The 15684-nt window shown below is 51.2% G+C and overlaps 1 protein-coding gene across 1 annotated transcript in view; it reads right to left on the bottom strand.

Moving 5' to 3' along the window:
* LOC124080422 (acid-sensing ion channel 2-like) overlaps positions 1–14478 on the bottom strand; it is a 251938-nt gene extending 237460 nt beyond the window's left edge. The window contains exon 1 of the mRNA XM_046426345.2: positions 13771–14478. Within this exon, the coding sequence (XP_046282301.1) occupies positions 13771–14478 (708 nt within the window). The remainder of the gene's footprint in view (positions 1–13770) is intronic.
* Between the last annotated feature and the right edge of the window lie 1206 nt (positions 14479–15684).

The raw sequence follows: 15684 nt of genomic DNA, 5'->3' as shown, positions 1-15684 counted from the left end.
ATGAGTGAAAGAATGAATGACTAAAACAAAAAAAAGACAAAAAGAACAAGTGAGGGTACAAATGAGTGAATGGGATGAATGCATGGTTTGCAAGCAGCCATAGCAATTCTGACTAATGGCCTTGTAGCAACAAAAGCACAAGCTTCTAGCTGCATTACCCAGAAAAGCCCTGTTCCTGGCACGGCTCCCTCAAACGAATGCTTTCTTTCTCTCAATAGCAACACGCTGCTCAAAGACAAAGACTGATTACTGTGATCATGACAGAGGCTCTCCCTGGATTCTCACCTGTCACAGACACGTCCACTGATATCCACAAAATCAGAAAAGGATGCAGAAAACCTGGTGGCTTGTGTTTGCAGGGGATTCATTTTGGAGCTATGTGACTCTGTTGCTCTTTCTCTATTCACCGGTTTCTAAATGACCAGTCATTGCAGTGTCGTATAAAGACAAAGGAAAGAGTTACCCTTAACAGGAACTTAACAAGGGCTGCACAGTCTGCATTTCCAAGCAGCAGCTTCCTAAAAGTCTAGCCTGGGAGACGAAGCTATGCTTCTCATGGCACTATTCAGGTTAAGGCTGGCCCACCTTGAACTGTCCCTGCAAAATGATTCATTGCAACACAGAATACATTGTCAGGATGGATAAGCACCCAGGACTGTCAGGGTTGCTTCCTCCACTCTTAGCCAGGTTCTACTCTGGCTTTAAAAACTGTTGCAACATGAAACATGGTGCATGCAGCAGCAGCCACTGGAGTCACTAGGGGGCTTGTCAGAAAGGCAGGACTTCAGGCCCCACAGGGTTGAACTAGAATCTGCATTTTTGCAACATCCCCAGTTGAGTCTCACGATATAAAAGTTGTTGAAATTCAAGAATGTCTGCTTATGGACAACCCAGGCACTGTTATAGGCCTCCTCGTCAAAGATTTCAGCTCCCTGGCCAGGTTTCACGATGCCCTCCATTGAGATCAGGGAAGACTTCCCCCAGGAGGTGACACTGACAATGAAGCGTGCTGAAGGGCATCGATTTAGATTCTCAGTAGCAATTCAACACCATGAGCCAGGAAAGTAGCAGAGCAAGAGACAGAACCATCCTGGCTGCGGGGCTAGCTGGGTAACTTTGGACAGGTCAGTTCCCTCCTCCAAGCCTTAGCTGCTCCATCTGTGAAATGGAAGCACTGCTGTCTGCTTTTCAATGTTACCAGGAAGGTGAACAGAAATGAAAGACTTGCAAATTCCCTGCAAAATACCAAACCAGGGAAGCGTCTGTTTTCACAGTGGGCAACCAGCTACCCTGACCTAACAATTTTTTAGGCCTAAGACCTTTGGTCTCATGAAGATTCACCAGCAGAGGAACCTGGTGCTAAATATCCAGGATATGGTATTCCTGGCTAAGTCAGTCCCCCCCTGAGCTGCCAATGGGGATCTGAAGTTGGATTCTCCAGGCAGCAGGTATTTTTTTTTAGTTGTTGATTTAATTTATTTATTTATATGCAGTGCTGAGAATCGAACCCAGTGCCTCACACATGCCAGGCAAGTGCACTACCACGGAGCCCCAGCCCCAGCCCCAGCCCCTGGGGAGGCAGCAGTTTTTTTCCACTCCCTTGGAGTTATTTTTCCAGAGGAGAGTTCAGCCGAAGGACCTAAGGCTCCATCCCATTAGCATTCTTTGGGTCAATATTTCCAGAACTGCTAGATTCATGTTGTTCTCTCTCGCTGTGTGGGTGAGCTCCGTTTTGGAAGGAGCAGATGTACCCACAGGACAAAGAACAAGGGACTGAGCCACTGAGCTGAGGTTTCCAGGGCTGGGAGGAAGCAGCAGCTGTTCCCCACACGGGGCTTTCCCTCTGCCATTCCCCAGTTGGAAGGCTTTCCCCAGATCCCCGTGTGGCTTCCCCTTCTCATCTCACAGGAGCCAGGGAAGACATCACTTCCCCTGAGAAGGGCATGTCTCCCTTCTCCTGGTATCCACACTGTACCCTGCCACTGTCTATCCCACGCCTTCAGAGATTATTAATATTGGAAACATCCTTGCTCATTTCTTTGTTTACTTGCATAATTTCAGCCTCATCCACTCCCCTGTATGCAGTTTTTTAAAAAAAAAAAATCCTCAATCATGGGGTGGGAGGGGTGCCTGTTGAAAATAAATGACTGGGTCAGGTGTGGTGGCTCAGGAGGCTGAGACCAGAGGCTCGAGAGTTCAAAGCCAGCCTCAGCAATAGCAAGGCACTAAGCAACTCAGGGAGACCCTGTCTCTAAATCAATTACAAAATAGGGCTGGGATGTGGCTCAGTGGTCAAGTACCCCTAAGTTCAACCCCCAGTACCTTCCCCCCACACCAAAAAAAAAGAAAGAAAGAAAAAAAATGACTGGGTCTCTCCCTTATAATTCTGACTCAGTAGTTCTGGGTTGGGGCTGGAGATTTTTAACAAGTCCTCTCAATGATTCTGATCTTCAGAGAGACTTGGAAAGCCCATCTCTGCTATGTGAGTTCTGGCAGGAAGGGCTCAACTCATCCTCCTGAATTCTATATCCGCCAAAAAGCCCCAGGCTCATGAGGGAGCTCTGTAACACTTTGTGGAATGAGTTGATGAACCACTGAGTGAGCTCCCGCTGAGTGAATCCACTATTATTCTGTTGGTACCAATCTTTTTACCTGGTTCAACAATATGTTATGCAGACAGGGAAACCATGACCTCCAAAGTACAGCATTAGGGGCTGGGGCCACCACAGGACAGAGCCAGACATTGTCTTCAGCCTCAAGGACATATTAGTTGACAAGGGGGCACTGACCACAATAAGTGACCAGGAGAGAAGAGGAGCCTAGGCAGGGCAGAGACATGGCCATGTGGTCCAAAGGCTGGAGAACTTGTCTTTGCTTTACACATGATTCTGGGGAGGAGAGGCCTGAGATGACCCAGAAGATATGGGATTCTTTAAAGCAACGTTTTTGTTTTGTTTTCTGTGTTTATTTGTTGTAAGTCATACACACACGTGGTTTTAAGAAGCTGGAAGCATAGATAAGGGTGCAAAAAGGCAAGACTCCCTCCCACCACCCCAGTTCCTCCAGGCCCTGTCTCAGGCAGCCTCTTATCAACCTGCATGTGGCCTTCTGGGCATATACTGAGCCTGTCTCAGGACCCAGCACCTAAAACAGAGTGGAAGAGGCAGATGGAGGATCAGGGCATCCAGGGGAAGGCAGCAGCCCAAGCAAGGGCATGGAAGTTGGAAAATTCCCCGAAAAGAGACCAGGGGCTCCTAAGTGACTTGGCTGTAGCTCAGGGCCATGAACCCTTGATTCTAGGAGGGTGTGAGGAAGGAGGTCGGCCAAGGTAAGAGGCACTTTCCTGTCTCATGGGCTGCTCATGAGTCTGCGAACATGATGAGGTGGGCAAGGGTGTCAAAATAAGGAGCAAAGATGCCTTGATTTCCTCATCTGTAAAATGGATATAACAGGAATTAGTTCCAGCATGTGTTCTGAAGAATAAAGAGGTTAATAAATGTGCACCACAGATCCGGGTGCATAGTAGGCCTTCCTCACTCTTCTCTCTCCCCATCCCACCTCCTGGAATCCATCATTTCCACCTAAATAGCCAGAATTAACATTTTAGAGCCCACAGCCCACCCCACAGACACTATCTGTATCAAGGATGTCACTTTGGGCACGTGGACACCATCAGTCCTAGCACACTAGGGGGCCTCCCGACTCCTGAACCATTTCCTTCTCCCCTCGGCCTCACAAGCTCACCCGGATGAGTCCCTCTGTTGCAGAAGAGGGACATCTCACTCCTGCCCTTCCAAAGACGTGGTGAAAGATGAAAGCCAGAGATGCCGTCCTCAGCCAGAATTCTAAAAATGAAACTACTTGGATGTGAAAAATGGAGTCCTGTTTCCGTGGCTGGTTAAAATATTTGATGCTCATGGAATATTCAGCAACAAAAAAGGCTCTCACTCCACGTACCGTCAAAAAAATGTAATGTAATTATTGCGATGTTAAATATCCCCAGCTGCTCGGAGATATTTGAATCTTAAATCAAGCCGCCTGCACGCAGCCTGGGGTTGCAGCTGGTTGCGCATCACGCAAATATGGAGTTGGGGATGTGCAGGCGGAGCTGGGCCAGCGCCTCTGGCCTTCTCTGCACCGGCCGGGCTTTCCCCCTAACACCGGCACCAGGATCCCCCAACTGCAGTTCTCGGCTACCTAGCCAAAGACGGCCACGTGCCTCGACGGGGCCGTGCCATGTGGCAGTCCACAAGCATCTATCCAAATAGTCTTTCCAATCCATGTGCAGGGAGCATAAAGAGATAGTGTAAAATAAATGGTAATAAAGTGAATAAACACACGTCTCACTCCAAAGCCTTTGAGGTGCTTCTATAAATCAAATTCTTTCCATAATTTGCTCGGTGAGACTGTGCTGAGGAGCAGAATCAAACCTCATCTGCTTTCCTGAGCCGTCGCCGCAGATTTATGGATGTGAGTTCACAGTGGATGCCCGTGCCATTTCAAAGTGGGAAAATAATTTTCCTTGGGAGGGGTTCCAAGAGAAGATTAAACCCTTCACTTCCAGAGATCAGAGTATCAACAACTTTCAGATCAGATATGCCATCAGAATCAGAAGGGGATGGCCAGAATACATATATTGGCAGAAGAGAGTTTAGAGAGATTGATTCTGCGGTGAAAAGAAATGATCATTGAGAGGCTTAAACACAAGTACACCCACAGCCTACCTCCGGCTCGCCAGTGACTCACAGTGTGACCTTGGGCAACCGGGATTTTCCCTCTCTGATTTTTAATTTTGGCCAGAGTGCTAAAGGGGAAGAAAAGTCAAAAGGCTCCCACCCACCCAGAGAAGAGCAATGGGAAAACCTCTGGATGCTTCCTGGCTAGCATTGTGGGACAGCATGTGCAAGCCTTTTCCCCCCAGGGCCTTGCTGATGAGGACATGAGTGATAGATCCTAGTTATCTAGTACCTGTACATTTACACAGTGCTTTTATGTGCTGGAGAGTAGGAACACTTTCTGTATTTATACTTAACTTTTATCTGCTGACATTAGCCCATGGCTGGCTCTCCATAAATAATCTTTCAAAAGATTAATATACTATACTTAAATTTCACAACAATCCCGCAAGGAAGGTACCATCTATGTTTTACAAATGAGGAGTCGGTGTCTTGATGATGGTAAGCTCCCCACCACCACCAGCTCTCCCTTATTAATACCTGGCAGAGCTAGAATTTGAATATGAGTCTGTCTGACTCCTGAGAAATCTTTGTGCCCCCTCCTGGTGGTCTTTTTTTCCAAATTTCAGGGGTCCAAATTCTCAAGCTTGCATCAGTGTGTGGTCAAAATATTCCCGTGTTTTTTTTAAAACTAGATTTATGTTTGTTACCAATCCTTTTATTTCCCCAATTTTTAGGCAGACTCTGCTCCAAAACCACCTAGCCTGATTCATTATGTGGATTCAGGTCTGTAACAGAAAATATTTCATACATCAGAAACAAGAGAAGCATGTTTGTTTGTTTATTTCCTAGTGCTGCTATAACAAATCACCAGGAATCTTAGTAGCTTCAGACAACACAAATTTACTATCCTGTTGGCTGGAGTCAAAATGAATTTTACTGGCTCTGACCAAAGGATGGGCAGGGATGTGTTGTTTCTGGAGCCTTCAGGGCAGAACCTATTTCCTTGTCTTTCCAGCTTCTAGGGACAGCCCCCACTCTTTGACTCATGGCCACCTCCTCCATTTCCAAAGCCATCATCAGCTCGGTGTCTTCAAATCTCTCTCTGATTCTCTGACTTCTACTTCCATGGTTACATCTCTTCTCCTTCTGACTCTACTGTGTCCCTTTCTCAGTTAGAAGGAACTTTGGTTGTATTGGGTCCACCAAGATAATCCAGAATAATCTCCCCAGCTCAAAAGTCCTTCATTGAATCCCATCTGCAAAGGTGACATGTTCACCGGCCTCATCTAGGGCTGAGGACATGGCCATCTGTAAGGGGCCATTATTCAGCCTACCACAGGGCCTTTGCACTTTGATTTGGTTCACGTCCTCTGTTGGCCCTGCTCTGGGGTAGCAGGGGCTGCCTTGGAACAATGATGCACCTGCTATTGCACATCATCCTGGGTTCTCTGGGGAGTTCAGTGTTCCTCCCCAGGCTCCCTTTCTTCCCTCCCTGTAGGATGCATCCCCATAGCTCTTACAGACACAGTGAATTTGACATGATCGACAGCTGTGCAAGTCCCTCATTCTCAGGTTTCAGGGGGCTTCCAGGAACCCACAGCTTATCTGCCAAAGTGTGATCCATAGAACAGCAGCATCAGCCTCACCCAGGAGCTTGTTAGAAATGCAAATGGCAGGCCCCGCCCATACTAGGAATCAGGGCCTAGGCATCTGGCATGCTGAAGGTAGAGAAGCATGTCCACCCTGCAGGGCTCCCCAGTCACCCCCCAGCCCTTTGGATTGCACCGGAACAGACCTGCCTAAGGGGAAGGGAAAGACGTCGGGGTCCTAGACAGATTCAGGAAGGTGCCACAACACCAGCTCACAGTAGTCCCTTTCTTTCAGTGCTGAGGGAGTTGCTCACACATCTGTCCCTTTTCCCCACTAAGAAAATCTTTCAGCATAGGTAAAATCCCCTCAAGCCTATTCCCGCCAAGAATAGAGGAGCTAGGGGTATATGGTGCCTTAGGCAAGCCGATTTCAAATTCTGGCTCTTCTTCCATTCCTTGCTGTGTGACCCTAGGCAAGTCACTCCCCTCCCTGGAGTCAGGCAGCCGGCAGAGTGCAATAAGCACCTTCCATTGCCACCAGAATGGGATAGGAACGTGTATTGCAATTTCCACTCCAGGTGAATAAATCGAGGCTAAGGATGAGAAAGCCGGTTTGTCTGGCCAAAGCTGCAACTTCAATGTGGCAGGTGCAAACAACCTTGACTTTGGGACCCTGAGACCAGCACTTCTCTCTATGATCTTGGGTGAGGTACCACCCTGCTCTGTGCCTTGGTTTCCTGACCTATGCCGGAGGGAAAGGGAGACTTTCCTCTGCCGTCCAGCAGTGTCAGGCTGAAATAAAATAATGGATGTAAAAGTGCGGGGCAGAGAGTAGGAGCTCAATAAATGTGTGTGGAATCCGAGAAAACAATTTACTAAGCAAATTAATAGTATAAACAATGGTGTCAGGGGAGATATTTGACATGCTCAGGAGAACAAACTTCCCCAGTAACGTTAGCAGCCTCCTATTTGTTTTACCAACAATTCATGTTCCAATTACGAGTGAGTCATCTGTTAGCACGGGCCTGAGCTGGATCTCAATGTGGTAACATTGCCTTCTCGAGGTCTTCAAGTTATCAGTGTCCTTGAAAGACTGAAGACGGTCATTCGCTTCAGAGGGTGGCATGATTTAAAGTTTTTCTCAGCTCCCCTGGTAGATTCCCTGCCGTAGATCTACAAACAAGTTTGGCTGTCGGGAGCAGGAAAATGCAAGTTCATTATTGATCCCATGCTCTTAAGAACTGCTTTTCCTTCTCAGGTTTGCAGGCCTTGGAACTCAGGATGAGTCTTGGAGTTCAAAAGCCACAGGCAGCCAAAGAAGATCCAGGCAAAGGCTTGGGAGGCTGTGAGCAACACTCTTAGTTGGAGGGTTTGTCCTTATGAGCAGGTCTGAGGGTTGTCAGAGTGGAGTCATAGGAAAAAACATCAGGTGTGGAGTGTATGCAGTTTTGGCTGAACCCCGACTGTGCTGTTGCTCGGCTGCGTGACCTTGTGTCTCCCCTGAGCCTCGGTTTCCTCATCTGTATAGTGGCTTCCAAAACACTGACTTGATTCTGGTACAGATGAATGCGAATGTGGTGAAACAGTGTCCAACACAAACCCCAACCCCACTCATTGTATGATAGACAGCTCCTTTTCGCCCTACCCACCTTGATGGAGCACACTGACCTTTGGGGGGCCTCTTGGCCAGAAACAGATGGGATTTATGGTCATCTTTGTGGGTCAGGGCCTGGCTCACATAGTAGGCACTTAATGAGCATTGGTTGATTGAATCTGAGTAACTGATCCAAGCAAATCACTTAGGAGAATGAAAGCAACCGTCACACAAAGCTAATAGCCTGGTTAATCCACCAGTCCTTTTCAATTGGGCCGACATCTGATTGATGACTTTCTGACTGGCCACAGTGGCCCCCAAAGAGCCACTATCAGAATAAGCTTGACATTGGTCAATTTGGATATCTACAGACCTGAGCAGGGTTTACATTTGATTCCCTAAACTAATTTCCCTCAAGTCAAATAACTGGTAGAGGTCTTTTCATGTCCCTTATATAAATGTCTATTTAATCACCGTCCTATCGCCAGCACTTCAATAACTTGTACATTTCCCCCTTAATCACTGTTTCAGCTCTGGAAAGAAAAGAAATGGGTTGGCTGAGAAGCCCAAGCCATCTGCAGTCTTTAAGCCCTCTTCTCCTCTGACGGCCCACTTGAGTGCAGAACTTTTCTGCCCAGTCTCATTGGTCATTTGGTTCCTGCTCTGTCATTGCAAAGGCCAAAGTCACACAGCTGGCCAGGGCCAAGTTGAAGCTGGCCTGGACTGGCCAGGATACCCCCTGTTCCCCCCAGACATGGCTCCTTCCTCATCTGGCTGCATGAAGGGCACGCACCCTCGTAGTCCTGGGGACTTGGGTTTGATTCCCAGGCTTGCCACCTGCTGCTCTGTGATTTAAGCAGTTTCTAGCTCTTACAGCGGCACCTCCTCCAGCTGTGAAATATGGCTTATTATGCAACCTTGGAGGGTTGTGAGATGGAGATAAAGTGAAACATCTCCAGACAGGGTCTGGCACGTTGCAGCTGCCCACTGCAGTACGCCGTGGACCTTCGCTCACAGTGTTCACTGCAGGTAACAAGAATGGAAAACAGCTCAGACCACTGAGTTTCCACTTGGTGCCAGAAACAACGTGCCTAAACACTTTCCTTGTATTAGCTCACTTGTTCTTTCTCTGAAAGCAATAAATAAATAAATAAATAAATAGATTTTTTTTTTTGGACTCCCTATAGCTATCCATCCTCACAACCACTAGACTTGCCTGGCCTAGCCTCATTTCAACAGAATTTGCTGATTTTAAACAATATGTTACTGAAATGATTTCTTGTTTTCTGTGGCTGGCTCCTAGCAGCCAGCTTGCATGATATGACAAAATGTGATAAAACCAAATGCTATTTTCTTGGCTTTTAGTATATGGGAAGAGGCCAAAATCAGAATTCAAGGTTAACTCCTGCAAAGAGGGGTAGAAAACGGGGAGGGGTGCAGGCAGGATGGTCCCTGATGGAGTTAGGAATGGCGTAGTGGCTGGCGGGTTGGGACACAGATGAAGTGCCCGTTTACACCCTACCAGCCAGTATTGAAAAAAGTCAGAACTGCTGCTGCAAAGTTCAAAACTTCAGTTGGGTCACCAGGTACCCCATCACACCACTGTGTCACAACCCCTCAACTGTGCCCCCACACGGCACATCCAGCCCCTCCCTCCAGCTACTCTGAACTAGTATCAGGGCCTAGAAGGCATATGTTCAATCTCATCGTTTCAAGCTGCTGTACTCTCTCATTTGCATATATTGTCCCTTCCTTCCCTCGGAAGTCCCTTTGTCCCCTTTCTCTCCCTTGGAACTCCTACTCATCTTTCCAGATTCAGCTCAGATGTCATCTCTCCAGGAAGCCATCCGAGGTCCCCAATCTGATGTGAATACTGTTCTGAGCCATGCAGCATCTCTGCACACTCCTGGCTTCTGCGTACCTGGCTCGTTCCTCCACGACCCTGCAGCTTCCTGGAGGACACGTACCAAGCCTTATACAATGTTATATCCCCAGGAGCAAGTTACAGAGCTTAGTGTATGACTGGCACTCAAAATGGGTACTGGTTAATGCAATGACCAAACTAGGAAATGAGCACATAGCCCCTCTCAGGTCATGGAAAGATAGGATAACTCTATTGGTGATTAACAACTGCTGCTACCACATGCCAAGACACTGTGCCGCCGAGCTCTTTATTCATGCTGTGACAATGGCTCTTGAATATCCAGCACCCCACAGCTGTCCAGACATGTGCCAGTCACTGCGCATGTTATCTTCATCCCAGTGCTCGGGACTTATTAGCAGAGGCTCAGAAAGCAAACTATCTGCCCAAGGTACACACCTAGGAAGGAGCAGAGTCAACACCCCAAACCAACGTGTGACTGACACTTTCCCTGAAGCATGCCATCGTCCAGAGAGGGCCTCTGCTCCTTGGGCTTGCAGAGGATCTTGGACTGGCCTCGGTTCCTCTTTTGAGGCCTCAGTGCCCAGAGCGCTCAGCCTCACACCTCTGCTTCTTGCCCAGTTTACAGGGAAGGCTGCTTTCCTCCACCTCCAGGAAACCCAGAAGGACAAGAGTGTGCAGAGCCCGAGTCCACAGCTGAAGCTAGGGAAACAACACGGGCATTCAGAAGCAGGAACTGGTTTAGCTGACTGCTGAGGGATTAACCCTTGCCCGGCTGCAATGAACACCTGCTGACAAGAATACCCAGCAGACACCCCTCGGCTATCCACTTCTATGCTCGGCAGGGTATATTTCCAGACCATGGGACTGACTTGGGAACAGAACGATCATCTCCCAAAGGTACCACCAGGGAACCCCACCCCTCACCTGTTGCACTAGTCAGTCCTCTTAGGACTTGAGGATCACAGGTATCTGGCAAGTGCTTGGCACCCTGCTCCCCACTCCTCCATCCCTAAAAGGATTAGAAGCCCCCAATCCCTAAGTGGAATAGAAGTCCATTCCTAAAAGGAAAAGAAGCCCACAAAATAGAAGCCTCATTTCCAATGAGAATCAGGGATTTCCAGGTATACCCTAGAGCAATTAAGCTGAGTCTTGGCTCAGGGAACTAGGACAACAGGAAATCTCGGAGGGTACTGGGTGAAAGTATTAATTCCCCAGGGCCTTCCTTGCACGAAATATGTGTAAGGCTGTGTGGTGGGTGGGTGCTGGAGACAACAGGGAAATCAGATCCGATTCCAGCCCTGGTTTGATGGGGGGGGACAAACACAGTTCAATAGGAATGATGGCCTGCACATAAGTGAGACCCACATCCAATTACAGAAGGAGAGGGTCCAACATGGGGAAGGAAACAGGTGCTTGATTGATGTGGTGTAGGGGTGGGGGGTGGTCAGGAAAAGCTCCAAAGCAAAAGAAGCCACAGAGTTTGGTATATACTTATTGTTATCTCCACTAGATGGATTAGGAAGCTAAAGAACAGAGAGATGAAGTCACTAGCCTAAGGCCACACAGTAAGGGTAGAATTGGGATTTGAGGAGAGTCAGCACAGCCTGAGAGTTCATGCTCTCAGCCACTGTGCTATTGCGTCACTCCATCAAAGGTGGCAAAGGTTTGAGGCAGAGCAGTGAGCTTAGAGAAAAATATTTTCTGATGGGCCTACTCTGAATCTCAAGGGCTCTCCTGATAAAGCCTCTGGTGAAATCTTTCATTTTGGACCCACAAGAAAACCTACAGCAAGACTTGTTCAGGGGCCAGGAACTCCCAGGGCAGGGCCATCATGGGAAGCTGCTCCAGGCTGTAGGCACACAATCCTTTGGGGATGAAAGTAATACTTTTCCTTGGGTGGGTGTGGCTGACAAACTCTTCAGATGCAGGGAGGCAGGGCACAGGGAGGAAAAAGAAGGGTATATCCCAAAGGACCCCATTCTCCTCAACTCCTTTACTACTGACCTAAAACAATTCAAGGCCACACCTGCTTCAGAGGAGGCTCCTGAAGGTACTGTGTCCTCAGCATGCAGAGATGGGTTAGGTCCCAGGAACATGTGGCCAAGGTTCTGATCACCTGGATTACCTGGGGTGTCCCCACTTTCTACTCTCCCAGCTCCTAGGAGGGACAGGACTTGGAGTGAGGATGGAATAAGAGTCCTAACAGGGGTCCTCAGATAGAAGATAGGCCCAGGACGAGAGAGGAAGGGTTACATGTGGCTTCTGTGTGATGCATTTAGTGGAATGCAAAGTTAGACTTTGAACTTGCAGGATCTAGGCCCTGGACAGCTCTGCCGATCTTCATTTCTCTCATTTTAAAAATGGGACCAAAACCCCTTGCTAACTCAGGACGGTGGTAATATCAAAAGTGAATACTGCTGTTCAATTTCACACACTTCCTAAAGCAATCATCAGATGTTACAGTTACATTCGATAGGCTCTGTTGTACCACATGGAGCTGATGATACTTGAATGTAACCTTGAACTTCAATCTAACTCTAATGGCTGCTAAGTAGAGGTCAGTCGAAGAACAACAGGCAACAAGGGATTGCTACTCTGATTTCTTCACCTTTATGGAACTCAGAATTGTACTTGAAGTTCTGCATGAAGTCCCTTAGAAGCATATGTTAACAGCATTTCCTGCTTGCCAAGGCCGGCAGCCACCAGGTAGATAACCTTTAAAGGCCAGCTAAAAAGCCCAGAAAACAAGGACTGTTTCAGGAATGAATAATCGGGGGTTATTTTTTACGCTGGTTTAAAGCAAAGCCAACAGGGCAAGACTAAAAAGACAGGGGTATCATCCCAGACAAGGAATAAACCGATCAGCCAATCAGAGACCTGGCCTGGCCAGCATCATGCCAACACCTGTTGAAACCATGGCATCTCTTTGCCATCCCAGAAAAAAAGCTTTGTCAGAGATGAGACCATCAGGAGTAATGAATCCCAGCCAGCAAAATCACCTCCAGAGCACTGTGAATAGACACACACCAAACTTCCCCGTGCTGTACAAAAGCCCAAGCCCACCTAAGGGGCATTTACACATGAATGGCTGGACCGGCTTTCGCCACACTGGGGCCTGGCACCAGAACTCCTCCAAGGCAGATTGCGCACGGCAGATACCTTCTGTCCAACAGCTGCGTTATCCAGACCACAGCATGGGGGAACCAGCACAGCAAATGGCTTACAAACCTTGAGCACAGCTTCTCCTGGCCCTGGCTGTTTGCATGCACATCCCTGTCACTCTGCCTCCCCAACTGCAGGGCATGCCTCCAGACCGGAAGACCCACATTTACACAGCCTGGGAGAAGGAGTGCAAGTGTAAGGCTGGGCCCATCAAGACTGCAGCCCTCTTACAAATAAGCAAAAGGGTGCCGCTGCTTCCCACACCAAACTGGCTATAGTGTTGGTGTTGGTTAATATTCTGGGAGTTTCCTCCTAGATTCTGAGTGTTTTGTTAAGTATGAAACCATAAGCTGCTTAGGATCCTAAGCTTGCTTAGGAACTCTTATGTATTCTCCTGATGGCCCATTTTTGAAGAGATTCCAATTGGTTTTCCCAAAGACAACAAGTCCGTATTTAAGACATCCCTACACCCCCCAAACACAGCAGTGGTTGGAGAGTCCTGTGGACCAGGAGGTGAGGCCAGGGAGAAGGGGGACCAGTATCCACAGATCGGACCATAACTAGTACAGGGAGGAGTTTGAGGGCAGATACTGGAAGGAGAGGTGCCAGGGTAGAGGAGTTGTGACTGGGGTGAGGTGACTCCTACAGTTAAGTCAAGTTCCCACAACCTGGAGGGAAAGACTCAGGCGACACAAGAGTGGGCTGTACACTGGCTTCCTGCAGTGAGGACACCAAAAGGAGCCTGGTGTCCAGGCTCTGGTGTCCAGGCTCTCCGGAGTCCCACTAGCGGGCATCGGGACCACCAGGAAGAGGGAGAGGGGCTTGGGGAGAGGGGCGTTTCGCGCGCGCAGGGCAACTCACGGAGGAGAAGTTGTGTGGGCCGCAGAGCTCGCCTCGGTACTTGCAGGAAAGCAGCATGTCCTCGAGCTGGTGGCCCAGGCGGTCCATGAAGGCGGCGCTGATGCCCTCGAAGTGGCGAGGCGGCAGGAAGAGGCGGAAGTCGGCCAGCTTGCGGAACCACTGGCGGCGCGGCTCGTCGCCCCTCAGCAGCTCGCTGACCAGCGGGCGCGCGGTGCGGTTGGGCAGCAGCAGCCCAAGCCAGTGACCGGCGTAGTAGAGGTCCCCCTTGGAGAGGCGCGGGAAGCGCAGCGGGTTGTTGTTGCACACAGTGACGGCGGGGAAGGGCAGCTGGCGGCTCCACTCGCGGTGCACCCGCGTGTGTGACGGGAAGCTGAGCCAGTAGAGAAGGCGGTTCGAGGACCAGGACAGCAGCAAGCCGAGGGACGTACAGAAGGCCAGCACCCAGAGCGCCCGCCGCTGGAAAGAGCCCCCCGCTGCCGTGCGCCCGGCGCACATGTGCCGCAGCCCGTGCAGTTTAGCGCGGCTCAGAGACGGCCGCCCCCTGCGGGCGACCCCTGGCCCCTGCAGCGCCCGCTCGCTGCCCCTACCACCCCCGGGCTGCCCGGCCGCCGCCACCGCCGCGGGCGCCGGCTGCTCGCGGGCCATGCGGAAGCGTCCCGGGCCGGGGAGCGCGGCCGCGGGCAGCCCGGCTCCGCCGCTCCGGCTCATTCATTCAGCCCGCCGCTGGCGGCAGCGGCGGCCCCGGCCGGGCGGAGCCGCCATGGGAGTCCGCAGCAGCAGTGGAAGCAGGAGCAGCCGCGCGCAGCCCGCGCCAGGGAAGCGTGCGCCCGAAAGGAGCTCCGGTGGCGCGGCATGCCCGCCCGGCGCCGCCGCCGCCGCCTCCGCGGGCGCCCGCCCGGGACTGAGCGCCGCCTCGGCCCGCCGCCCCTGGCACTGGCCTCTCCCGAGCGCCTCCCAGGCTTTCCTGGCCCCTTGTCTTCCTGAAGGATGTCAGACACCGGGCACTACCTCTGGAGGGGCCCCACTGGGAGCCGCCTCTCCTGTTCCTGGGCGCTGCTTCCGCCTCCACTCGTTCTGGACCTCGGGGGACCCTTCGCTGAGTCCCCCCTGCCCCACTTAACCCCAGCTTTTACGCTGGTCCTGGGAGAGGGGCCACTCGGCAACCATGCCTGATTTGGACATCCCCAAGGACCCCACTAGCCTGGCCCGTAGCCCAGCGGTGCTGGGACATGCGAGAGAAGGCGCCAAGGAACGAGCGCCCCCAGAGGCGCACCGCAGCTCTCTGGCTGGGCGGGTGGGGTGGGTGTGTACTGGGGTGAGTGGTCGTCCAGCCGCTGTTTCCTCGCTCCCTTTTCTCCAGGACCCTTCCTTCTCACTGTTGCCGGGCTGCGTTCGGCCGGAACCCGCGAAGGCTTCCCCAAGTCCTGCGCCTGAGCTCTGCGATGTGCCCGCCCTCGCCTGGGGCTGGGGGCTTCTTCTCAAGGAAGAGGCTTCTGCGGGAAGCTGCTCAATGCCGAGTCCCTTCAAGGCTGCCGGCCAGGGGAAAGTGTCGCTTCTCCCCTTGGCACCACTCTCAGGGATGCCTCGTGTCTCCAGAAAAGCCCAGCTTCGCTGTTCCCTGTCTCTTCTCTTCCCTGCCCCAGCGGCGCCGGGAGCCAGGAACTGCGGAGCCCCGACAACACCTCCCGGGAGTGACCCGGACTCCTTGGTCCGTGAGCCCTTCTCCTCTCCAGACTCCAAGCTCGCGGTGGCGATGGCTGAGCTCCTCTCCCGGTTGCCCGGCCCTGCTTGGGCCCCGGGCGAACTTGGGCAGCGGCTGCGCGACGCTGGCGCGGCTGGGCTCCGAGCACCTGCTTCTCCGCTCGCTGGCCCCGCGGCTCGCGCGGGCGGGGTGCGGCGGTGGCGAGCGCGGTG

The sequence above is a fragment of the Marmota monax genome, unplaced genomic scaffold (assembly GCF_021218885.2).
Source record: "Marmota monax isolate L192 unplaced genomic scaffold, Marmota_monax_Labrador192_F-V1.1 WCK01_AAM20220418_F8-fsc00394, whole genome shotgun sequence".
In the NCBI taxonomy this organism is placed as follows: domain Eukaryota; kingdom Metazoa; phylum Chordata; class Mammalia; order Rodentia; family Sciuridae; genus Marmota; species Marmota monax.
Note: the sequence above shows the minus strand (reverse complement) of the source record. Positions and strands in the feature narration are given on the sequence as shown.